The following is a 27308-nucleotide window of genomic DNA, read 5'->3' on the forward strand; positions in this document are numbered from 1 at the left end:
CTGCCCCCCCCCCCCCCCCCCCCCCCGCCCGGAAACGCAGGTAGATCTAAAATAAAGATGGCTGACTGAACACAAGGACCGGTCTCTATGAATATTATCTTAATATTGCATGGTGACAAAAGTGGGATTTGAACCCACACCTCCATTCGGAGAAACCGGTCTTAGAACTACCTGCGTTCCCGCAGGGTTGCAGCCTCATCTCTTATCACAACACTGAAGACAAGTGGTTCTCAAAAGTCATTTCAAGGACCGTGTACAAAATGGAACCAAATGCGCCCATGGTTCCCTTTGTACACCCTCAAAAGAGTTAAGACATGTTAGGGACCATTTAGGACGCCTTCAAGGAACCCTGTGGGTCCCTGGACCCCACTTTGAGAACCACTGCTGAAGACCAAACCATTCAACAGATGTGTTGTGATTAACAGGGTTAGGCAATTAACCAAAAAAATATATCAAAACAGATATCTAGAGCCAATAAACCGTCAATCTTGCTCATGAAGGTTCATCGAATAATCGAGGAGCGTTTTTTTTTTTATACATATTTTTTTGATGTGTTGCATATCAACAAATTGACACGAAACAAAATTATCGAGTGAATCGATCACTCTGATCAACCACTTAACCCTGTATACTGTTTTACAATGGTGGTGCACGAAAGAAGCCGATCTACATGGACCCTTGTAAGTCTGCTTTCACCTTTTAATTTTTTTAATAATCGTTCATTAACCGATAATCGAGACCAAAAGTTTGAAACAATCGTGATACTGATCGCCCAGCTCCTAACTGTCTACATTGCAGAGAATTATGCCCATAGAGCCCCGGGCGGCATGCTCTCCCCCCCCCCCCCCCTCCCAAACCCCTCATGTATCATAAGATGAGGTTTCTCTAATGGCCTCTGCCGCAGCAAATCCAATACAACCTCATACATGCACGTCATGAATGAATGTACAACAGTATCAAAACAAAAACATCACATTGGCAGGCATCTACTGAAGAGCAATGAGGAAAACAAACTGCTGATCCGTCATAATAATAATAAAGCAACTCAAGCAGCACTTCTTTTATGGTTCAAAGTGCCTTCTTTTTTTCTTCCTTTTTTTTTTTACTTGGTAGATTTACAAAAAAAACTAAAACTAAAACACACCAAGAGTATAAAACATTCAAGACATAAGATACGAAAAAAAGGCCTAGAAATATTTGTTCCAAACCCCCCTACTCTTTAGTACGAGTAGCAGGGAGGGGGGGATTTCAGTGCCACTTTTGGTGACAGGATTTAATAACCCTTCTACAACAGTGGTTCTCAAACTTTATTTTAATTTCAAGGACCCCCATAAATCTGAGAGTATACAAATGGAACCAAATGGACCACTGACCTACAATAACGAGTGCACTCACTGCTCAGGGCCACAAGGGCTTTTAACTGGAGGGAACATTCATTCGAGAGTGTGCAATGCCATAATAAAACAAATGCAGGAAGGAATGCAATTTAAACAAGAAAGGTGACAACGTGACCGGTCACACCGTTTGACCGTAGGCCGAGCAGAGCGGTCTGCTGCGGCTGCATCATTTCTGAACGCGGGGGGAACACTGCAATCTCTTGAACACAGCCAGATCAGCCACTGTTTTCAGGGCGTGGCTAGTGGTTATTATTATCAATATGAGTGTTCAAACTTCCATCAGCTCAGTCATAACTCTGGTATTTAAGCCTGATGTAGACTATAGCCCATCTACTAGCTCGATGGAGCTCGTAGACCGGCTATTTTTCGGCATGTGACGCCATCTTACGATAGGAGTACAAATTAAGCATACATTTTTAACCAATCAAATTCCTCAAACTCCCCGCTACACAATGTTTGTCTACATTGCACAAATGAATTATTTTCATTTCTTTTATGTGCTGATCTGAATGCCCCAGGTCTTGTTTTGGTTAGCCACAAACTGTCATGTGGGCCTAAAAGAATGGAAATGTTATTTGTATTTCATAAAACAAAAAACACTTGTCGAAAAGAACAGTCGTGCGATGGAGTATAAATCAAGCGTAGCTAGGCATTACTGATGGCTGAGCTTGATGCTTAAAACATACCCGGTTAAAGAACAATTATGAGAGAGAGAAAAAAAAAAGGATGACATTTCTGAAACCTTTTTGCCGTCACTTTGCCAAGCCTGGCAAAGGTCAACGCTTGTCACCAAGTTTTACCCGAGTCTGACTGACTGACACGGGTTAGAAAAGCCATGAAATAAAATCAATGTCTAAACTCACTGGCCTCTGCGGCGTTAAAACTAAAGTTTAAAAAAAAAAAGGCAATTAACTGAAAGGCGAGAGTTCAAAAGGGACATTAGGAAAAGGTTTGAAAACACATGGCTAAAAAAAAAGCAAAGCACTGAAAAGGTCTGGGCTGAGAATCACGTTCATTGACCAATGGAAGCTTCTCCCTCTCTCTACTCAAGCAGACCGTGGAGATGAGTTCGAGTCATTTAGACGTAAAGCTTTTTCCATCGATACTGATCAATTACCGAGGGCTCTCAAACTAATCACAAAAAGCCACACTTTCCACCTTCCATATGCAGTAGATATCTATCGGCATAGAAATGCCAGTTACACCGCATGAATCAGTTGAACACTGTGACAAATCAAAGGCCTGCTGTTTCAGGTATTACAGCCTACACAACGGTCTCCTACGTCAGTCTCTAGATGCATTCTTTCTCCAAGGATAATGGAGACGACGAAGCATCTTACTTTCACACACTTTCTGTCTATTTCAGAGACAGAGACTCTGCGTCATGTCATGGTGGGGACCGTACAGACGTAGCAGCTACCAGAATAAATGATAACGCCTGATTTAAACTTAGTTGTCGCGCACCAAAAATACCAGATCTACAAGATCGGCTATTTTTCGGTACATCTAAGTGTAACTCAGCCTTAACGGTTGACCTCCTGCCTCTCTTTGAACTACACTGTGAGATTGGATACCCCACAATTCAATGCAGGAAGGGCAACTCATCCCGACTCAAATCAACCGACCTCGCCGAGACCGGGGACGACTTCCTCGTGGAACCTTGACCGTTTGGATTCTCAGAAGGAACTCAATGGAGCCATTTAACGTGTATAGGAACAGTACCAGAAATCTGTACAGCCGCTGTGCTTCTATCCACTATCTAAAAACAGGTCGTCTGGGCCGTGGGCCCAGATGGTTATGAAATATAAAACTCAAAAGTTTGTCTGATGAAGGTAGCAGACACATTTTTTTGAAAAGCCCCAGAGAGGCTTGTTCTCTCCCCGCAGCAGAGCCATTGTCTTGGTAGCTAGCTGGCGTTTTCTGTTTTTTAGAGGCTGCGTCCCATAATGATGATGTCTTTGGGGAAGCCCTCCATCTTGGCGACCTCGAAGCATCCAAGTTTATTATAGAAGTCCAACATCCTTTTGTCGTTGAAACGCACCTCGCAGAATGCGCCGCGGGAACCTGGAGGTTTAAACGACACATGCAGGGATGGAACAGAAAGAAGAACAGAATTTGTTTTTACACCTTATGTAGTACAAGAGGATATCTCAATATAGTTTAAATAAAGAAAAGCTTGGATATGGCTGTGTACAATTTCTCTGGGCTTCTGAATAAAAGGGTCGTCCATACCATGAATGATAACTATAAACACAATTAAAGATAAAAATATGCATGTAAGCATCAACCCTGATGAATGATAACGTTCTGTAAACATGATGAATGTGTTGAACGTGACACCTGGTAAATCTGGATTGGATTTTGATTGGCTGTCAGCGTTCCTATCGTTCATCAAATCGCTCTGAAAGTGACAGCTACGAGATATTTCACCAGTGTTGCCGTTATATTTGCCGTGTGGACCCTACCATCCACTTGATTTAGAACTATTTTCAAAAATGACATTAGTTATTATCGTCATCCTACTATAATTCTAGTAACCTCTGTAGTGGTAGGTGAAGCTACCCGGTTCTCCTCAGTGGCTGGACCAATTGCTCTGATTTTGCACACAGCCATTAACCATTACCATCTGACCTTAACTGTGAAGCCCGTTTTTCAATTTCATCAAATCTCAGCTTCTCATTAGCGTTTATGTGTCAAACAATGTCGCCTCCCGGGTTGCCAGATCATGTGCGCATATCCCCCCACGGATGCGTCGACCGGGTATGGTCTAGTAGTTATAATTCTCGGTGTGGATGACCTTTAATTCCTGATGTTGGCTGGATGTTTAAGTGCAGACTCAACACTAGAGTTCTCAACGGGCCTGAAAATTAAGGCTCGGCCCTAACTGGGCCCGACTGGGCCGGCCCGAGGCTCGGCCCGAACCCAAGTATTACCGTCATGTTAGGCCCGAAAGCCCGAAAAAACCCGAGGGGAGAAAAAAAAGGAAAAAAAAATAAATATTATTTTTTATTTCTTTAATATTTTTTTAAAATTATTATTCTGTTCTGAATGTGTATTTATCTATTATGAAGATGGCGCTGAAGGCGCTGACGTTAACTTACACTGTGCTGATTTAAATTAAGTTAAATGCTTGTATTTACGCTGGAGTGTCTCTGCGGGTTGTGAACGCTCCGCCAACCCCAGCTGATACGTTCAAGATCTGACGACGTAAACATTGACACATGTGTAGTGTACTGCGTGTATGCACGTTCTCGCGCGTGGCTATATGGAAAGCTCGCTCCTGCGTTCTTCAATTGATTTCTGAACGAACCTGACCACTGAATGTACCGCTATTGTTGAAGGTTGGTGTAGACCGACGTTATTTGCCGTGGGTTTTTGTACTGGAGTCGCAGAAATCACTTTCACTTTCTGTTTCTTTTTCCTCGGTAGGTTTCACTGTTTTAAAATACTTGCTTAAATGTGCACACTTTGCAGCTGTTGCACAGATATCTCTTGTATCCTCTCATTATGTTTTTGAGCTCCTAATTATTTTGTTTCCCCAAATTCGACTTGTAAACAAGCGGTGAATGAAATCACAAAACGCTCGTCCCAAAACACACTCGCCCCAGGTCTAATCCGGCGGCCTCTGTCCGCGAAATGAATGGGGGCGAGTGTGCTTTGGGGCGAGCGTTCCGATAGTAACCGGAACGCTCGCCCCAAAGCAGAATCGTTTTTTTTTTACTCTCTCTCGCTCTGCTGCCTGAGCCCTCCCTGAGCAGCACAGTGCAAGTTAACGCCAGCCAGTCAGCGCAATCTTCATAATAGATAAATACACATTCAGACAGAACAGAATCAAAAAATATATTATTAAAAAAAAGAAAAAAAAACATTAAATTTTTTTTTATTTATTTTTTATTAATTGAGCCCGAGGCTCGGCTCGGCCCGACCAATTAGCATACTTTTGAGGCCCGGCTCGGCCCGAAAACGTCGGGTCGGGCCGGTTCGGGTTCGGGTAGAATTTGAGAACTCTACTCAACACATCAGATTACCTTTGATCCAAAAGCACTGTTAACGTGCTAATACTTAGGGCAGGTACACACTGCAGGACATTAGGTCTGATATTGCTGGGGGTCTATGGCACAACATATTTTCAGAAGGGGGAGGTCTGCGCCTCTGTGGACAATTAATTATTATTATTAATTTGGGGGTCCTTGCCATGAAAATGTTTGAGAACTCGTTCAAACAACATTAGGAAACAAGGCCAAAAAAGCAACTACACTTTCAAGCAACTTTACAGAAAAACAATCCCAAAGTCGCTTATAATAAGTGGACATGTCAACTGCTTCAACGCACTTGACGTGCGAGAGAGAGGGAGAGGGAGAGAGGCATATCACGGGATACGTCGATTAAAATTAATTGGAATAAACACAAATGTATGTATTGGGTCTGACTCTGGAGATAGCATCCTAGTGAACTATCCTACAGTGTGTCAGCCCTTGTCGGGGATCAATCGTGTTGTGAAGACCACAACGATATTATGACAGCCGATTTCAAGAAATAAACTCCTGCAGTGTGTTATGCTTAACGATCAGATGACCCCCCCCCGAGCACTTTAAGGTCCTGCAGTGTGTACCTGCCTTTAATCAGAGCAGCTTTTTGACACAATTGAGACCATGGCTTCCTAGTGAAAAAAAAACAAGATTTCAGGCTCTCGGTCACCTACCGTTTGCCTTGAGTGAAGACAGCAGGCATCCCATCATGCTCTTGGCCACACTGGGGTCGGTGACCTTGGTGTGAATGTCGACCTTAATGAGAGAGGGGAAGTTGGAGAGAAAGGACTCGGGGAGGCCTTCGCCCTCCTCTTCTTCATGGAAGCTTAGCATCATTTTCTGCAAGTATGACAGAGACGACACACGTCCATTTAATCACGTTCAACTTGGCCGGTGTCCCTATTTTGGCCATGTCATTCAGCAATTTACAATTTGGGCATTTAAGCAGACGCTCTTTATCCAGAGTGACTTACAGTAAACAAGGTAAACACATACATGTAATCTAGGCTCATAGGTAAACCAAGAACCTAGCATCAGTCTAAATCAGTGGTTTTCAACCCTTTTCATATCAAGGTCTGTTATTTATTCGGCATTTGAGCCACGGAACCACCATTTGATGAGATTAGACCACAAGACTTAGAATATTTTGTTGTCGTTGGATACGATTTTGTCCACACTTCCATGCTGTATTGATGTTGGTACCATAGGAGAGATAATAACAGGCAAACGCAGGTGTTTAACAATAATTTAACTCTTGAGAGTGTAAAATGAAACCAAATGGACCCTTATTAGATTAACCCATTGAGACCTGAAGCCGATTCTACATGTCTCCTAAATCTCAACAGTTTTCTGAAAAACGTATGTTTCTATATCAGTGGTGCTCAATCTTTTTCATGTCAAGAACCCCCAAAATGATATGTATTTGGCCGCGGACCACCATCAAAATAGAACAACATAGATTGGTGAGGCAATAGGAAGCCCCGCACGAATCCGGGCGGCTGGGTTTGGATCCGCCTTTCAAGACCATCGATTGGGCTCGTTCTTTCAGTCTAGAGAGCTTGTAGCTTGACTATTTTCACTATTCGTTGTACAACACTCGTTGTATACTCTCAGATATATGGGGGCTTAGGTGGATAAACACAAAACACAATATCATGTCACAAGATATACAGATCATATTGGGGAAAAGTGAGCCTTACATCAGCCTCTGAGAGGTCCTTCTCACTGTCAGGTTTCAGGTACTTCTCCTGCATGAAGGGGATCCAGCTCAGCTTGCACTTCTTGATGAAGGGCTTGACGTCCACGGTGCCCAGAGCGTAGCCGCAGACCCTCTCCTCGTCCTCCAGCACGAAGCCGTAGTCTGGACTCAGAGTCAGGAAGCCTCCTACCAACCTGTGAAGAGACAGCAGGGGTATAGCAGTTCATCTAACTCTGTGCTTCTCAAAGTGGGGTCCGGGGACCCCCAGGGGTCCTCGAGGGGGTTCAAGGGGGTACCCGGATAAATGGATAGTTAGGAACCAAATGGACCCTTATGTGGCTGTAACTCTGAGAGTGTACAAATGAAACCAAATGGACCCTTACGGGTCCATTTGGTTCCATTTGTACACTCTCAGAGTTATGGTGGTCCCATGGTCTAATGCAGGGGTTCTCAAAGTGTTTTTCGGGGACCCCCCGGGCCCTATATACATCAGCTGTTAAAAACAATAATGCAGATTTATTTTGAAAATGCGTGTATATTATTTTTTACATTTTTTTAAAATATTTGAATATTTTTTACATTTTTACCACCACACTGTTTGTATGGGGTCCACAGCCAAATACACATTCATTTAGGGGTCCTTGACATGAAAACGTTTGAGAACCACTGATCTAACTAATCGAAAACAGAAACAAAAGAAACATTTCTTTCATAACAAATCCTTTTGGTGTATAACAATAACAGGGGTGCATAATGGTGTGTGATTGGAATTGTTTGATTAACATCATTGACTCTCTTCCATCTCTACAGTACGTTCAAGGGCTTCCGGAGAAACTATACTTTGTACAGTTGCTTGTCACTTCAGCTTCGCGCACACATAAATGTTCTGCGTAGCATAAACGGACCATTAAGTCCAAAAGGGCACTTCTCGATTAATCTAAAATGTAAATCGACAGATTTACATTTTAGACAAACACTGGCACCTGTTTATTTTTAAAGGCAATTGAAGGGACTTTACCATTGTATATTAAATCTCTGCTGGATTGGAATCCTGTAACACATAGGACACGCTCCTGTGACTGGCTCAAGCTAAAGGTCCCCGAAGTAAAGACTGGGGAAAACAGCCTTTTGTTTTAGTGCCCCAACCACTTGGAATGACCTACAGCTTAGATTTAAGATCTGTTACCCAATAACATATGGTCAATTTAAATCTTTGATTGCAGACCTACCCACAAGTGTCTGCAACTGCTTTTAAATTTGTGTTGTATCACACGATGAGGGAACATTTCTGTGTTTGTTATGTTTCTGTTTTGTTTCGTCATTGATATGAATATTGACGTGAAAATGAAAATGAAATTGTACTGTGATGTATCTCGACGACACTGAAAATGAGGGCAACCTCAATGTCCTTCGAGAATAAATAAAGGTTTGAAATTAAATACCTGTCTCCTATGAGGTCGGGGTCCTGCTCAGGGAAAGGAATAATTTCCCCCTCGTATCCTTCAGAGTACATCTCTTTGCAGATTTTATAGATTGCGCCCTACACACACGCGCACACACACACACACACACACACACACACACAGACAAACAGACAGACAACAGGCATTAGAGGTTGTGATGTGATACAACGCATGCAGAATAACCTGCCCTTAAACCTGCAATCCATAACTTCTTTTGTGAATAAAATGTTCACATTGCTGCGGTGGGGGTAGTTGGTCTCCCTGCTCTTATATTGAGACATTAAGATCCTGTGGTCATGGTAGGACACCTACTGGTTAACACGTGGTACTGCATGAAGCTCAAGATTACATTTATCGTCTGCCCAATTGGGCTTCCTGTATTAGCTCAGCAGCAAATTGTGGCCCTCGTGCAGGCTTTGAATCAGGTTTGAATCTCGGGTAGGAGGACATGTAAGTTACGTACTAAAGCTCTCTAAAATCTGTACATTTTCAAAGCTAATTTAGCTCAGCCACGACAAGCCCTGATCGAGAGCTAGTGCTGAAAAGCAGCTGCCTTTAAGTGCAGCACGCTCGGTTTATTGGTTAAGCATACAGCCCATGGTAGATTAACCTCAAAGCATTTGCCGCATAAACTAGGCCAGTTCTGCTGGGAATATTCTACTTACTAGCACTTCACACTTAAACTAACACAATTCAAGCAAAAAAAAAAAAAATCTATCACAGTGGTTTATGACCGTTTGGGGGCTTTGGATCTTGAATAACTCTAATTCACAGGACATACACGACCACTTAAACCCTATAAACATTTTAATATGATAAATAGCCCGAATAGCCAAAATAGACCACCTAAAAGCTCAGAACATGTTGCAGATCTGCTATATTATCACCATTTAAAAAATATTATCAAACAAATTAACTTCTCACCTTATCTTTGGGATAGTATGGCCTTAAGGCATACATTTTGGAGGTTGGCATTGAAGGTGGGGGCTGGAAGAAAAGATCGTTTGCCCCCTCTATTGGCAACAATCGCTGTGGGGCATCAAAACAAACAGGTTTAAGTTCCTCTGTCACTAGTGCTTGCTTGGCCATGGCTGACTGCCTCATGGTCCATTTGCTGCAGCTGAGCCACTATCAGATCAAAAAGAGCATGCACAGCAAACCTGTGCTGTAAAAAAAAAAGTTATAAAAAAAGATGGAACTTCTAAAATGCTCACATCCCTTGTTGATCTGACAGTGGGAAAACGGCAGCAAACATGACACTTTTCTGACTGCTAAACAACAACAAACAAGACGCAAAATTTGTTTTAAACTCAATAAAAGCAGCGTTTTGGTCTGAGCAAGGTTTTTACTGGCTAAAGGAGATGCTCCTTTCCCTTTTCTAAAGGCATCGCGCGGGACCCTCCTGTTGAGAAAAGTAATGATGCTTGCGCAGGAAGAGAACGAAAACTCCAGGAGCAAAAGCCCAAGATGAAAGTTTGTCATTTGCTGACGTTACGTAATTGAATAAGAGTATTATAACTGCCCCCCCCTGTGAGTGTCATTACACTCCCGAGAATGGAGGTTTTGACTTGTAGGCTAAGACAAGTGCGTTTGCTCGTAGAGTTTTCCGCAGGCGAACACGCAGGCGAACACGCTGGCGCTGCGATGCAAGTGCGTGCAAAGGGTGAAAGGGGGTGTGGGGGAGGGGTGTGGGGGGGGTATATTTTTTGCGCTGTGCTTTTCCTGCAAAGAAATGAGATGTCATGAAAATAAAAACCTAGCCATGCTCGCTTGCAACTGCGTGCGCTAGGGAAAAGCAGCATCTCCTTTGGGCAGTCGCTGAAAGAACGTATTAATTCATTTTTTTTGGTTTTGATTAGGAAGTGCCATGTCAAACATTTGGCCTCTTTTTGGACCACATCTCTGAACCCCATTGAAACCAATATCTGATCAGCTCACCTTAGACAGACCAAACCCTCTCATACCTGCGCACGCATTATCATTGTCTTCTTTTACTCTTAACACTCTTTTCCATTTGATTGCTGTAGATTCAGTGCATTGGATACCTGGAACTCTCCTGCTAGACCTCCCCTAAAGGCCCAGGGCTCTTGGTCTCGACTAAGGAACTGTGCTGAGGACTGACTACGACACCCTGTTAGGAGCAGAGCCAAGCGGACATCGTTACCACAGGATGGGGGCTCTCGGACACAAATGAAAGGGATGGTCAAATGGGGAGGAAGGGGGGGGTAGGGGTCACAGAGGTATCTATCATTATCCAAATAAATAAGTCAATTCTTTACTAAAAAAAAAACGCTTAAAAAAAAAGGACGTGGTTTGGAAAAGTCAAATTATATAAAAAAGAAAAGCTTTCTGATGAAATGGGGCTCAAGCAACTAAAGCTTACGTCTCTTATTTTACATGGTCCATTTTACGGACGGACTCGTCATAATAATCATCTTTTGAAAGCAAAACTATGCCTCTGTGATTTATATTCCCCAAACTCTGTCAAATGAAAATATAACAAAACGTGGCCCTCAGGACCTGGCTATTTCTTCCTAGCAAAGGTCCACGACCAAAGATAGGACGCCTTCTTAAGGCTATTCCACCCATAAGGAAAGCATAGGGTATGACATTGTACTCCAGCAGAACTGGGCAAGTGGCTTTTAAAAGAAATGCCATCTTTAAGCCTATACAGAGTCCAGAATTATTCCCATGTCATGATAAGCCACACAAACGAAATGTAACTGCACCTATAATTCAAAAGTAAGCTTCAGCTGCCATCACCCCTCTGATCTGATCTCTGCTGCACCTCGTCTGAAGTCACATTCTCATCTTATCTGCCTCGTCACATGACTGGGGGAGCGTTGAGTTATCAAACCAGGACAGAGAGAAAGGAGGGATGAACACCCCCCACCCCCCACCCCATAACATGGTGACATCTCAACCTACTATTCAAAGACATGATCAAGACGCGTCAGGCGAACAGCCTTTTCCCATGTTGTTGAAGCACAAGGGGGCGGGTGGGGAGAGAGTCAGCGCATTGAAGTCAAGGCACAGACTACTGTGTTGTTGACGGACAACGGATGCATGCTTATAAGAAACAACAAAAATACAACCTGGAAAAACAGTTGCGTGCATTAGCGAGGATAAGGACACATTCAGTCTAAATGTCCAGTTTGCTAATTCACAACTACTACTACTACTTTTGTATTTGAAACTTAAAATTTCTCTAAATATTATAAACTTTCAGGACAGCCTAAGTACAAATATAATTTATGAAAAGGCTACTATAGGCTACAGTGAAGTCGGTGTGAATAATGACTGAAACGTTTTTTTTCCGTTTTTTACTCTCTTGGTGTGGGGAATATCTGGCACAGTAGTTGTGAATTAGCAAACTGGACATTTAGACTGAATGTTTCCTTTATCCTCCAAACCTGGCAAACTGTTTTGCCAGGTTTTATTGTTGTTGTTTCTCATAAGCGTGCATCCGTTGCCCGTCAACAACACAGTAGTCTGTGCCTTGACTACAGCGCGCTGACTCTCTCCCCACCCGCCCCCTTGCGCTTCAACAACACAGTAAAAGGCTGTTCGCCCCCATAACATGGTGACATCTCAACCTACTATTCAAAGACATGATCAAGACAGACCAGCAATGAAATGCACAGTAGCAACACACTGTAGCATGTTGGGGGCGGGGAGGGGGGGGGGGGCATGTCTTCAGTGACTACACAAAGCGCATAGCTTTCTGCTATCCAGAACCTTATTTTTTAAAAAGCTCAACAAGCTACACAACAGCGGCTTATCATGATTCTTGACAGACAAGAGGAGGAGCCACTGTCTCCGTCTATATGGACTGTACAGAGTTATGTCTGAACCTGCTGATAATGGAAGGAGAAGCCCTTAGTCATGTGACTAGACAAATGCAAGCGCGCAGGGTGCCGGAACACACCAAAAACATCACACATCAACCTCACCCTGACCTCTGACGAGCTGGCACAGCACAGCGCACAGGTGCACCCAACGAGAGGGAAGTCAAAACGTTGCTTTCGCTCAGCACCCCCATATGATGAGACATGCATGAGAGACTTAAGAAAATATTATCCCCCAGAGCTCTATCCTAGGTCCGCTATGCCAGAACTCTTCACTGACAATAGTCAATGTTCAAACTCAGTCACAGCGCATCGGCTATTTTCGCCAAACGTTCACCCCACAATAGGGACGACAGGGTTTTAACCAGTGGTGTAAAGTAACTCAGTACCTACATTTACTCAAGTACTGAACCTAAGTAAAATTTTGAGGTATTTTTACTTAACCGGAGTGTTTCAAATTTTCAGTACTTTTACTTCTACTCCACTACATCTCAGAGGAAAATGTTGTACTTTTACTCCACTACAATTATTTTAAAACTTTAGTTACTACTTACTTTGTAGATTTTGATTATTATTACAAAACATACATTAACCACTTCAGCCCTATATACATTTCGTCCATTTGAAAATAGACAATCTACCAGCTCACAATGCGTCGTGAGCTTGTAGATCTGCTATTTTCAAAGGATTTTTATACATTTGAAAACCTGTGAAATGGAACATTCTGCATAATGAGTACTTTCTACTTTTGGTACTTTAAGTATATTTTGATTCCGAAGTAAAATATTTGTGTACTTTTTACACCACTAGTTTTAACCCAAATTACCGACTAAGTCTGCAATAAAGACAGTCAGTGATGCACAGCGGACATACAGTATTGGCCCCAAATTACTCTGCCATCAATACTGATGGTTAGTAGTACATAGACTGTTGACTGCACAGTCAAACTAATCCCACAGTTACATTTTAAAAGTCAAGTGTGTATTCCCTTGAGTAGGTGCACCAGGGGGCTGGTCTGAGCCATCTCTATTAGCCTACTGGTAAAAACAAAACAACAAGTTAGAGAGGAGCTGCCAGAGAGAGAGATCTTTGGAGTTAACACTTATCACTGAGCTAAGTCGCTGCGCAAAATGTGACTTCATCCGGGGGCTGCTTCCTCTACTTCTAATAATTTATATATATATATATATACACATAAATATATACATATATATATGTATATATATATTGATCACTCTTGACAAAAGGAAAACAAACAAAACCCAATAAAAAAAATGAACAACAACAATCAGATGACAGATCTGCACTGTGCATATTATCGGCCACTGTCGATCCGAAAGCAGTAGAAACGTGTATACTCCATCTGTACACAGTGAAGGGAGAAAACAGTAGAAAATAATTATTAGTAAGTATTCTCAGCACAAAAACCAGGGGTGGTAGTGACTGAGTGTCAGCTGCAACAGCATCCAACAGCTAAAGGCTGTAGTAACACGCTAATACTAGCACAGGTTCAAATGGCAGACACACAGTAAAGTGTCATTTTCATAGTAATGAATAGCTCTGCTTCCCTGGTTGCTGGTGAGAGCCGTTGTGATAATTTGCATACCAGAGGTATTGAGTTTTTTGAATGATGGTGTGTTTTGCCAGTGTGGGCATGCTGCCTGCTGTGTACTGCAGGTTAGAGTCCTCTCAGCTGTACCGGCTTTTGATAGCCGGACAGGACAGAAACCTGTGAATGAAACTGGGTTACAGGGCCATGCTGGTGCCTTTACACTCCCGTCAAAAGCAACACTCCATTTTGTAAGGCGGTGTAATCGAGACCGAATGCCATTCAAGTTGTATCATGGTGCTCCCCATTGCATTTTGTGAGTGAGTGTGAGAGAGAGAAAGAGAGGGAGAAGGGGAGGTAATGGAGAGAGAGAGAGAACGAGCAGAGGAAAGGGAGAAAAGGAGAGAGAAAGAGACAAATTAGGCTAGTTCTATACCAGTTGAGTCACCCTTTGATACAGTTTGAGCAAATTATTCAGGGGGTTTCAATACATTTGGGTCCTCTTCATTATTAAGGCTACTCAATAGAGTAGATCAGAGAGGATGCTGTATAATAAATAATGGGTTCATCTGTTCAAAACAGCTGAACGTGAAGGATGTCATCATGTCCTTCATTTTCCAATTATTCTCAGATTGGTTTGGGAGATGTCGTGGCACCAGAATGGCCTTCCCAGTCACCTTGCTGTCCAAGCTCGCGTGCGCGCTAGGGCATGGGGGAGGAAAGTGGGGGGAGGGAGGTAGGGTAGGGATTTTCCCCCAGTGCCCATCCCCACAGATAAGAGCGATGGAAGCAAGTGTGTCTGGGGTTGGGAATGCAACAGTGATGTTACTGGACACACACAGCAAGCAGCAGTGACCCTGCTGGAGAGACAAGTCACCACAGAAGATCTAGTTCTGGTATACAACCCAAAATGGAGAAACCTGTCATGGGGGTCGGTCAGTCCTAGCAGTGCAGGCGGCATTCAGTCAGACAAATTAAACCATTTACACACGATTGTGTAGAAAAAGCACAAAAAGAGCAATAAATAGAATCAAAACTACTACGATGCAATGTGTATTGTGGCCGAGTTGGTCCGACGTGATTGGCGTTAATGAAGGCGATTAGCTCAAACTACAAGAATTAAGAGGCTGCTCAGGTTCTCACCTGAAGTACAGGTGGGGAATGCAGGTCAAACATTGAGCACTACCATCTGTTATGCAGATTGTGCAGAATATGTTTATGATTATATATGTGCGTGACTAAACTATGAAGCTCTAGCCTGGAAGAGGAATTCCTTGCAGCCACCATGATTGCTCGCAAATTGGTCATCGAATGATTTTCTGTGTACTTAGCAGCTTAATCCGAAATAAGGGTTGATACTTGCGTTGCCGGATTTTGGTCAGGCAAAATTGTTTTTGCCACTACTTTGTGGGGGTTCAGTGCTCGGCATCCCCGGTCATACATACCTAGCCACTGGACAAAAGACTTGACCATAGAAATGATGCTCTTGATGTCCCAGATGTAGGTGTAGAGGTCGTAGAGGATGGTCCGGTTGGCGGAGTTGGACAGACGGGTGAACATCTGGATGACGGAGCAGCATGACACCTCGAACTGCTCAGCCCTCGTTTGCCACTCTAATACCTGCAGCGAAAAGGACAAAAAGTGGTGGGGAAAATTGTTAGAATTGATAGAAAAATATCCTTAAGCCCGATTTATAACTTTGTTGACTATAACTTTGTATAACTTTGCAGTGTTGATTTTGTCGACTAAAAATATGACGAATAATGTTCGTCGACTACCTTTTTTCACTGACTAAAACTAAATAAAAACTAATCTATGATGACTAAAACTAGACTAAATATATTGACAATTTCGTCAACAAATAAAAACTAGGCTAACTAGGGACTAGTGGAGAAGAGATCCAGTAGAACTAAAAGACAAGTCATTTTATGGTTGGTTGCGCGTGGGTGTTGCGCTCTGAAAATAGCAGATCTACAAGCTTGTAGATCGGCTATTTTCAGCATGCAACCAAGTGTAAAATCAGCCATTACGACGCCATCAAGGCACCGCCAAAATACATGTTAGTCGACTAAATCAACTGTAGATTTAGTCGACTATAATCTTATGATATTTAGTCAACTAAAACTAGACAAAAACTAAAACATTTCAGATGACTAAAATATGACTAAAACTAAATGGAATTTTATTCAAAAGACTGACTAAAACTAAATAAAGAATTGCCGTCAAAATCAACACTAAGTGGTGGTAGAAAATAGTCAACCGACAAGCTCACAAGTTGTGAGTCACAACACGTCATTTTGTGCCACAGTGCGCCACACAGCGCACGCAACAAAGTAGTAGTAGTTAATGCTATGCGGGAAGCGAGATATGCTGATATTACTGACTCTCAACAACATGAGCACCAAACAATTGATGAAGATCCGCCATCTCAATTGGAGCCACTAGAGGCGAAATGGCACACAAATCCTACAAATGGTGGATGCCGGCATCTGACGGCGAATCTTGCCAACGTCCCAACGTTTACTGGTGCTGCCTGGATCCCACGAGTGTATGTGAGAAATAAGTTGTAAGTTCAGCTTGTTGGAACAGAACTGTACAATAGATTTTGTGCATAACCTGTAGTCCCGGGTTTCCAGATGGTGGCAAACTCATTTCCCGTTCCGTTTCAGTTTCGTTAAGATTGGCTCGGGCGCAGATTTGAACCGGAAAACACGTTTGAAGGTGTCAATTTTGTTTCCCGTTCAAATCTGCGGCCGAGCCAATCAAACGAAGCTACAGGAAACTGAACCGGAACCGGAGTTTGCCACCTTCTTGAAATCCAGAGGTAGTTATATACACAGAACCTATTACAGACGAACAGACAGCAAAACTGACGACAATTAATTTATATTCACAACCAAATAGGAATCAATAAAAAAAATTGTACCGTTTTAAAAGTGCCCAACCCTACCATGGATACCCTGTTAGAGCAGAGGCACATCCTCTTCCAAATAGAACTCTGTGGTCCCATGTCACAAATGCACCACCCAATGGGCCGTGTAGGAAGTACACCTCCACCATTTTGTAGCAGCTGGATATTAACCACTTTCAACCTGGCTTCCCTATTTATTGTCATTATAGGCACAAATTTGCAAAATAATTAATAAATAACGCATTGCGCACTGCGATGCGTTGTGAGCTTGTAGATCGCAGCTAGGTATAAATCAAGCATTACAACTCCATCGAGGCCTACCGAAATAGCTTTTTAGTCAACTAAATCAACTGTAGGTTTAGTCAACTGACAAGTCATTTTATGCTTAGTTGCATGTGGGTGTTGCGCTCTGAAAATAGCAGATCTACAAGCTCACAACGCATCGCAGCGCGTTGTGAGCTTGTAGATCGGCTATTTTCAGCATGCAATCAAGTGTAAAATCAGCCATTACGAGGACATCAAGGCCTACCAAAACAGATTTTAGTCGACAAAATCAACTGTAGGTTTAGTCAACTAAAAACGTATGATATTTAGTCCTCTACCGTAGATATAGACTAAAACAAAAACATTTCAGATTACTAAAATATGACAAAAACTAAAATGCATTTTTATTCAAAAGAGCATAAAGAATTGTCGTCAAAATTAACACTGGACGCATACCTCGGGATCCTTGCCCTTGCAGTTGACGCTGACACTGCTGCTGTTGGCTCTGAGCCAGTGCAACTCCTTCAGCATCTGCACGGCCTTGGGCCCGTGCTCGTAGGGCAGGTAGAACAGCTCCGCCAACAGCGTCAGGTCCTCCAGCGTGAGGGGCTCGGTGGTGAACAGGGGCTTCTCGTCGGGGCCGGGCACGAACAGATCCTGAGGAAAATTGAGACCAGCCACAAACATCTAGCCGGAAGATGTATGCTTGCATCAGCAAGCAAATAAGGGTTGTCACAGTCATGACAACATACAAAATAGCGTACAATTATTCACAATTTAATTGTGTTTTTTTGGCTTTGAACGATGGAGCATAATATAGAAATTACATTTCTGTTTGCCTTAAGTTTTGTAAACTAAAAATCAAGGCCTATAGAGTACAGAAGTCCTGACGTCACTCGTTCATCCCCCGGTTCGTAAAGTAATTTCTCTATGGAGAATAACATTGGGTCATCTTAGAATCGTCTCATATGAGAATTGTGGTCCAAAAATAAACAAACTGTCTCAGCGATATTATCAGGGAGGAGGTTCTGTATCGTTTATGACAGTCAGTCACTTATATTTGATACAGTCTGTTTCTGGCGAAAATGTAACTAATTCGGCGGAAGTAACATTATTGTTTTCTCACCGTCAGTTGATGCTTCATATCCATAAGAGTCAAACCATTCATTCACCAATCATTTGTTTATTTTTGGAACACAGTTCTTATTTGACGCGATATTAAAGACGTCTATGGGAATTCAGAACGGGGGTGGAAAACCTCGAACCAGGTAGGATGTGTAAATTACGTCAGACTTCGGTGCTCTATTATTACTGAAATATATACAAAAGAAATGACTACTATAGCCGAACAATCCATGCATTTCATAATTTGATACTTTCAAAACTTAGTGAGAATAGCCGATCTACAAGCTTACAACTGCGACGTGTTGTGAGCTATTCTTGCTATTTTTAAACAGATCAATGTATACAGATGAATGGAAACAATGCATAATAATTGCAATCAGGCAATAATGTAATAACTGTGACAGGCCTACCTACACACACACAAACAGCAGTAAACGTACCTGTTTCAGCTGCTCATCGGTCTGCATGGGGGCGATGTCGCTGCAGCAGTCCTCCTGGAGGGACTCCTCCGGAGACTTGGACTCCGCCAGGCTCTCCTTGTCCGTGTCCATGGGCTTCAGGTCGTCGGCCATCTTGTCGGCCAGGATGGGAGCGATGACGAGCTTCTCCTCGGAGTCGGGCTCCACGCCCGCTCCTGGCTCTGCCTTCTCTACGACCATCTCCATGGGCTCCTCCACCTCAGTCTGCCCGGGGGAACACAAAGTGAAAACATTCACGCAAAGATCTTCCCAACGAAAAATTCGAAGATAGATATCATATAAATGACAGTCCCATTCATACATTATATTTATACACCTCATTTGTAAATGGTAAATGTGGTTTGTGCCATTGGTCCTTGGGGGGGGGGGGGGGGGGGGGGGGGTTCCAGGGGGTCCTCAGTGAAATTTGTTAATATAGCATCACAATCACTTTAACCATTTTATCAATTTTTACACTGGCTATTCAAAAATAGCAGATTTACAAGCTCACAGCGCGCCACTTCGTGCCGTGCAGGGAGCTTGTATATCTGCTATTTTTTTTTGCTAATTTTTTATCCCACGATTTTGTAACCTTATTCTTAACACCCAGTGCCAATTGTCTATGTAATCCTGGGCACTACCTTCCCTCTGCCAACCTAGGGAGGCCAGGGCCGAGCTCATGCCTCCTTCAATGCATGAGAGCCAACTGACCTTCTTGTCACCTGACAGGGGAGAGTTTCCCTGGTTGGACGTAGCTCGTGGAAGGAACACGTTATTCCAACCAGTTCCCTTCCCCTCCATCAGGTGCCCCGGCTGGCCAGGGGAGGCAGTATAGTGACCAGGATTACTACATGTTTTTGTGAGGGTACCTACCCTAGGATACACGGGGAGAACATGCAAACTCCACACAGAAAGGCCCTTTCGCCAACCCCACCTAGGGTATGGGCGCTGATGAAACGGAGGAGAGAACACGCCCCCAGCACCCACAGCGTCCCCTGTGGGAATCGAACCCAGGATCTTCTAGCTGTGATTTTTAGCGGCGCTAGCCGCTCTATACCTTTAGGTATAGAGTGGATCCTGCTCTATACCTGACTTTGTCCGTGTTCACCGTCAACGCTCTGATTGGTCAGACCCGTCAACGTTCTGATTGGTCAGACCCGTCAACGTTCTGATTGGTCAGACCTGTCAACGTTCTGATTGGTCAGACCCGTCAACGTTCTGATTGGTCAGACCCGTCAACGTTCTGATTGGTCAGACCTGTCAACGTTCTGATTGGTCAGACCCGTCAACAAAGTGATTGGTCAAGCTTCACGTGACACATGGCTATAAACACATTATAAACACATATCGATGACAAAATGTATCAAAGGCGCCGCTACCTTCACACAGGGTGTGATTTTTTTTTTCTTGGTACTGGCACAAAACATTTTCAGATGGGGGTCCACGGCCAAATATATATATTTGGGGGTTCTTGGTGGCACAAACAAGTTTGAGAACAACTGGACTAGTAAACGTACCTCCTGTACTCCCTGGTGTCTTTTGGCCATGGGGTGGTTATCTGGATCCGGGCATCCGAGCGACGGCACCGCCGGGGACATGATGGGCTGCTGGAACACACCGGTGACCGTGGTGGCGGAACAGAGAGGGGGGGCGCTCTGGGACAACACGTCTACGGCCGAGTTCTTGGCATGGGCGAGAAGCACCTGTCGGCCTGAAAAGAAGAAGAAAAGCGTAGCCTTGCCTTAAACATGATGTTGCATCATGCTCTCTCAACAAGCATTGAAAGAATTATAGCTGTAGGCTATCCAAGAAACATTACACATGTAAGCCAAAGCAAGAGCTATGCGAATACAGCAGAAACCACAGGTGGCACATAATGTGGAACAGAGTTCTCAACAGGCCTGAAAATTAAGGCCCAGCCCTAACTGAACAATTACCATAAGTTTAGGCCCGTAAACCCGAAAAGTGTCAATATGTGCCTAATGTCCTCAAAGTCATGCATCCAATAAGCTTCAAACTAAGCAGATAGGACCTTCCGTTCCAGAGATAATGGCCATTTTCAGAATCAGAATCAGAATCAGGTTTATTGTCACATCACAGGTTTACAAGGTAAAAAAGTGGGTGAAATTAGTTTTTGTACATCATTCCCATCGCAACGTTAATTTCCATAGAAAGAAGAGTGGGGAGAGAGAAGAAGAAGAGGGGTGGGGGGCAAGTGGGAAGGAGATCGAACAAGAGAACAATAGAAGGCCAAACAAGTTTCACCAGTTTTCTTTTTATAACACGAGCTAGGAAGGTCGGACAGCGACGAACTAGAGTAAAGTTCACTTTGAGCTGCATCCTAATTGGCATACATTCTCGGCCCTGCCCGGCCCAAAAACGTCGGGTTGGGTTCGGGCAGAATTTGAGAACTCTAGAACAGCGGTGTGGAAAGTAATAACGTGACTTACTGTTGTATTGATGAGGCACACAGAACTCCCCCAGCCACTCGGTGAGGGCCAGCTTCAGCGCCAGCTGAGGGCTGTAGTGCATGTCTGTCTCCAGCTCTTCGTCGCTGCCCTCGTTCTCCAACTTGATCTGGATGGACACCGTGCTGTCCTCCCCGTCCGCTGGGAAAAGAAAAGAAGAAGAGGTAAGGAAATGGAGAGAGAGGAGGACCTTTACTGCTATACCAGATGTGTGACCAAATTATCGGGGCAGTGACCATACTTAATCCACTTCAAGATATTTACCCACATGAACCCTAACATCCCTAACATGAGGGGTGGCAGTGGATCAGGGGTAGAGTGGCCAGATGAGCTTCCCAGTTCGATCCCGGGCTCCCCCAGAGTTTAGTGTCGAAGTGTCCTTGAGCAAGACGCTGAAACCCTAATTGCTCCCGATGAGCAGGTTGGTGCCTTGCATGGTTTCCTCCGCCATCGGTGTATGAATGTGTGTGTGAATGTAATGCACATATATGTAAAGCGCTTTGGATAAAAGGGCTATATAAATGGACCATTTTTCCCTAATCTGGGCGTGTCATAAAGGGACACTATTCTGCAAAATAGGTGATATATATACAGTACAAGCTTGTAGCGCGCCTATCTTTGCCTAAGAGATTTTGTGTAGAGGGGGGGCGACCAAGTATAGACCCCTTAGGGTCTTCGGTCAACAAAGTATATAAGGTTTCAAAGTGGTTCAATTCACAAGTTTAAGAGTTTTATCATACTCACTCATAACTACATCCTTGCGCACTCCATTCATATTGGACTTGTACCAGGTGGCCAGGGTGTGGATAGCCACAAAGTTGGTCTCAAACTCGCAGTTGGGGTTCGTGAGGACGCCCTTCAGTCTGGGGATGAGCTCCGTCGAGCGGCCCTTGTAGGGACCCAGGAAGAGTCTCTTCTGGTCATAGTCGTTGGCGTGGATGTTGTCCCAGATCACCGGCGCTCTCCTTATGATTTTAGTCACCTCCTCGATAGACTCCACTGTGATATCGTTGGACACCACCTTTGGACCTGGAGGAATTGCATAACAGATCATGCATCATCACACAAAATTATCTTTCATACGAGTAGAAGATTAATACGGTAAGGCTCAGCAATGATGCTGCTGACCTAACTACATTCCACGGCATCAGACTCACCGGTCCATAACACCTCAATGCCAGGCAGTAGCTTCTCTCCCACTGTGTGGAGGTAGGGCGACTGTGCAACATTTGGGTAGCAGAAGGTTCCACAGTACTCTGCATTTCAGGCAAAAGGGAATACATTTATATTTCAAATCAAACTTTATTTGTATAGCACATTTACAACAGTCGTAAGCGCTGAACATGGTTAAAACTAGGTAATTCAAACATAAAGAAGCATCAACAAATAATATGCATTGACACAGGACAACAAAGAAAAACAAAACAATGCAGACTTAATAAAGAACAGGAGAGCTAAATACTACTAAAAGCAAGAGGGAACAGGTGAGTTTTAAGTAAGGTTTTAAAAGCCCCAATCGACTGGGCAGATCTAATGGGGAGGGGCAACATATTCCAGAGCCTGGGGCCCGCAGTCAAAAAAGCACAGTCGCCCCTGCTCCTCAAATTAGTCGTATGAACGACCAGCAGCAACTTGTCTGCAGACCTTAAATAAAAAATATAGGGCTCGAGTGTATCAGAGATAAGAGGGTGACACACCGTGAAGGGTTTTAAAAACGAATAAAAGAACCTTAAAATTGATTCTAAAAAATTAACAGGGAGCCAATGAAGAGCGGCCAGAACTGGGGTTAATATGGTCACGTTTTTTAGTGCCAGTGAGGAGGCGGGCAGCTGCGTTCTGGACCAGCGGCAGACGCCTAAGTGACGCCTGATCGATGCCAGTATACAGTGAGTTACAATAATCTAACCCTAACCCTAGTTTTAGGGTTCAGGCCAAACGGTTAAAGATCTGTAATAAATAAGCACAGCCAAAGGCAATGACGTACCTGTGGGACAGAAGAGGAAGTTTTCTGGCCCTCCCAGGTACTGAAAGATGTCATTGGTGAGGGACACCTGGGCATGCGCAAATGAGCTGAACACCTCCCTGTCGGCCGGGCACATGTTGTGGTCGATGTCGTCAAACAATAAGGCAAACGACTTGCAGCCAAATTGAGAAACCTAAGAGGCAGTGGTAAAGTAAATGGCAATTATATAATACAGTGGGTTTTCAACCCTTTTCATATTAAGGTCCATCATTTATTCAACATTTGAGCCACGGACCACCGTTTTATGAGATTTAGCCTCTCAGACCCAAGACTATAAGATTTTGTCCACAAGTCCATGCTGTATTGATGTTGGTAACAGGCAAACGTTGGCAAACGTTGATCAAAATAACAATTCTTCTACATTCTGTAATTGTGTAGACTTCTAGTAAATTAAGTAATGCAGAGGTTTAACAATAATTTAACTCTCGAGAGCGTAAAATGAAACCAAATGGACCCTTACGGGTCCATTTGGTTTCATTTTACGCTCTCGAGAGTTAAAGATCTAAGGGTCCATTTGGTTACCAACTCTCCATCATTTAGCTGGGGTCCACCTGGAACCCCCTCAAGGACCACTGGTTGAAAACCACTAATATAATATTACAATATATAATGGAAATTGGTGAAATGCATTGGACACATGCTGATGCCATTGCAAATGTGTTTTATTACATATTTTTATGATTATCAAAAATGCTGTCTTCTTGCCTGATCAAGTTTCCTCTTGAGGGTAGAAACCTCCTTCTGATTAGAGAAGGTGATGTCCAGTCCTGGGGAAATGGCGTAGATGAACTCTATCCCGTGCTCCTTTGCGGCGCTGATCAGAGTCATGAGTTGCTCTGCAACAGTTGAACAGAATAATCAATTATTGGTACTGCAGTTAGTACTGAGATGTTCAGTCAAAAACAGTTTAAAAATGTTCAAAACGAAAACAGTTACTATAAAATTTGAGACAATTTTACTCCGGTTGACTTAAGCTCTAATAAGAAGAGAGAATTCACCTGCTTCTTCGACCGAGTACAATTCTCTCCAGAACATTCTGTGTTTGTAATCATCTTTAGGAGCATAAAGATATGTATTCAGCCCCCATTTGTGTTGCCTGTGGAAAAAAAAGGTGTCCATGTCAATATAAAGCTGAAAAATAACCAAAGTCACTGTAGTGCAGTGCAAAACATACGGTCACCTACCTTCTGAATAATTCTTTCCTTTGTTCCATTGTCCATGGCCGACCATAAAAGCCTGTGTCAAACAAACAACAGCGTCAATGCAGTCTGGGTCTGCTGACATTCATCAGTTGTCTGTTACTACTGGCCCTGGGGTATAAACAGGCCTACTGGCCACTTGCCCCGGGGGTGTAAACTATTACTTCTGGCTACTTGCCCCGGGGTATAAAATGAAACTACTGTCTGCTTGCCCTCGGGTATTAAGTGCAACTACTGGCCATTTTCCAATGGGAATAAACTGAAGCTACTGGCCACTTGCCCCGGGTAAACTGGGATTACTGGACAGGACACTTGCCCTGGGGTATAAACTGGGACTAACTGGCCACTTAATCAGGTGTAATAGGCCTGGACTAGGGGGACAGGGTTGGCACTGCTGAAGAAAGCTCCTCTGTGATATTTATGGTTCTCCAAGAAAGAAGCATACTATTAATTTGATGATTTGATTACTAATAATAATAATAATACTTAATTAATGATTAACAATACTATATATATATATATTTTTTTTTTTTTTCTTTCTTTTTCACGCTGGGCAAGACCTAGCCGGTTGAGTGTCTAAACGGAAGTACCGGGATTTGGCGGCAGTACTGCCCAAGGAAATGACGTTGACCCTTTACAAATCTATTTACATTCTCCGTGAATGAAACGAGTGTTGTGATCGGTCAAGAAAGATAGTTTCCGGGGGGAAATACGTACGACGGAGGTTCCGCCCCATAGACACTCTCTGCATTAGGTCGTGACCAGGCTTTTCTCTTCGAAGATGAGTAAAGGCTGGGAGCGAGGCTAATATATATTAGATTAATTGCCCCCCCCCCCCCCCCCCAGGTTCAGATTTACTCTCATGGCCATCTTCAAATTATGAACCCACCACCAGTCACGACAAGATGAATATTTATCAATGGACCACTGCGCCAGTGACACACACTGCATTGTCTCTCTCTCTCCTGCCGACAAGAACAGACCTGCAAGCTGTCAATGCATCGCATTGACAGCGTGTATGTCTGTTCTTGTCGGCGGGAGACGCCGTGCTTGCAGATCTGTTATTGTCGGGCAAGCACCACCTCCAACAACACATCAATAAGCGTGTAGACTAGTCGATTTTTTTACCTTCCACGACTCCACTGATGAACGGCCTGTGTCCGGTGATGGTCTCCACCGCGATGCCCAGGTGACCGTGCTCCTCCTGCACCTCCTCCACCACGGAGCCCGGCGCTCCTTCCTCCTCCACCACACAGCAGGCCTCCTCCGGTACCGAGCACAGGTTCGGCTCCACCTCAACCTGCTGCACAGTGGTGTAAAGTAACTAAGTACATGTACTCAAGTACTGTACTTACTACCTAAGTACACTTTTGAGGATTATTTTGTTGCTCTACTGGAGTATTTCCAATTTTCAGTACTTTTACTTCTACTCCACTACATCTCAGAGGCAGATATTGTACTTTTACTCCACTACAATTATTAGAAAACTTTAGTTACTAGTTATTTTGTAGATTTTGATTATTATTACAACACATTCATTAATCACTTCAGCCCTATATATACTTAGGCCAGGGGTCTTCAACAGGGGGTCCGGGACCCCTTGGGGGTCCTCAGAGTTACTACAGGGGGTCCGCCATTTTTTTGTGTGATATGATTTTTTTGTTTTACCTTAACCACTTAAACCCTAGCATCCATTTTCTGAGTAGAACTTTAGCCAAAAATAGCAGATCTACAAGCTCACAACGCCTCGCGCTGCGAGGCGTTGTGAGCTTGTAGATCGGCTATTTTTTGGCAAAGAGGTAAAGGTGTAGAGGGAAAAAAAAGAGCAGACCAAGTAAACAAAAAAGGTATAATCTGAAACACAATTATATGCAATATAAAGGGGGTCCCTGCTTCATCTGTCTCTCAGCTAGGGGGTCCTTAGCCTGAAAACGTTGAAGACACTTGACATAGGCTGTTTGAAAATAGCAGATCTACAACCTCACAACGCATTGCATATATGTCTTGTATATCTGCTATTCCATTTTTTCAAAAGATTTGTATACATCGGAAAACTTGGGCATTCATTCTGCATAACGAGTACTTTTACTTTAAGTACATTTCGATGCCAATACTTTTGTACTTTTTTTCTCAAGTTAAATGTTGAATACCGAACTTGTACAAGGAAACAATAGAAACAAGCCATAGGCGTTCTTGGGTTTAAAATCCTCTTAGCAGACTTTGTATTGAACTGTACTTACTGCTAATAAAGTATTAAATCAGTCAATCAAAGTACTTGTATAAGACTATTCCTACAATAGAGTATTGATACTTTTACTTAAGTAACAAATGAGTGAGTAATTCATTATCATCCACCACCACTGACCTGCTGCTGTTGTTGAGACTCCACCTGCGCCTTGTCTTTTTGAACCATTGTTGTTGTTATTATCACTATTAGATATAAAACAAACCAACCCGAACAGCAGAACTAAAGCTTAAAGTGAGACAGCCTTAACGCGGAGGGTTTGTTTGATTTAGAGCACAGCCCCACCCGACCCGCCGAGGACCAGTCTGTGTGCAGCTCGAGCTCAGCAGGAGGAGGCCATTACATTAGAGGTGGAATTAATCCGCCGTCACTGTCTGGCCCTTTTTTAGCGTATGTTAGCAATTATCAATATTATAATTGCTGTTGTTAAAAGACCGCTACGCAAGGTGTGTGTGGTTCGGCGTCTCTTGTTTGCGCCAGTTCGTGCATAAAGTAGATGTTTAAAGGTGTTTTTCTGCTCTGTGATGTGATGTCTTCTTCCTCCTCTTTCAGCTTTTCCTTTAGGTTTCTAGTCGGTTCTTCCTGTTTACACCCAGTGCGCATGCGCATACGACCGGATAGAACCGGTCAG

At 43.4% G+C, this 27308-nt stretch overlaps 1 protein-coding gene across 2 annotated transcripts; it reads right to left on the reverse strand.

Annotated features, from left to right (window-relative positions):
- Nucleotides 1-165: 165 nt before the first annotated feature.
- On the reverse strand, nt 166-27238 carry oga (O-GlcNAcase). 2 transcript variants are annotated; one of them, XM_084076882.1, is made up of 19 exons: nt 26798-27238; nt 25561-25732; nt 24418-24469; nt 24232-24329; nt 23939-24069; nt 23195-23366; nt 22368-22466; nt 21955-22239; nt 21193-21351; nt 20260-20453; nt 18725-18967; nt 17616-17846; nt 15430-15604; nt 10633-10718; nt 9512-9616; nt 8567-8664; nt 7126-7318; nt 6100-6265; nt 166-3461 (listed from the first exon to the last, which is right to left on the reverse strand). In XM_084076882.1, the coding sequence occupies exons 1-19, from the start codon at nt 26843-26845 to the stop codon at nt 3325-3327; spliced, it is 2844 nt and encodes a 947-aa protein (XP_083933008.1). In that variant the 5' UTR covers nt 26846-27238; the 3' UTR covers nt 166-3324. The 2 variants fall into 2 exon arrangements, with proteins under 2 accessions (XP_083933008.1, XP_083933007.1); XM_084076881.1 differs by having other exon boundaries at nt 25561-25735.
- Between the last annotated feature and the right edge of the window lie 70 nt (nt 27239-27308).

The sequence above is a fragment of the Gymnoscopelus microlampas genome (assembly GCF_963454915.1).
Source record: "Gymnoscopelus microlampas genome assembly, chromosome: 13".
Classification (NCBI taxonomy): domain Eukaryota; kingdom Metazoa; phylum Chordata; class Actinopteri; order Myctophiformes; family Myctophidae; genus Gymnoscopelus; species Gymnoscopelus microlampas.

Excerpts from the sequence above, each read along its gene's own strand:
- oga (XM_084076881.1), bottom strand. The coding sequence starts at position 26,845 with ATGGTTCAAAAAGACAAGGCGCAGGTGGAGTCTCAACAACAGCAGCAG. Across the intron at positions 24,470-25,560 it reads CATCAGTGGAGTCGTGGAAG|GCTTTTATGGTCGGCCATGG; the intron begins GTAAAAAAATCG and ends TGTTTGACACAG. Across the intron at positions 18,968-20,259 it reads GACACCAGGGAGTACAGGAG|ACTGAGGTGGAGGAGCCCAT; the intron begins GTACGTTTACTA and ends TCCCCCGGGCAG.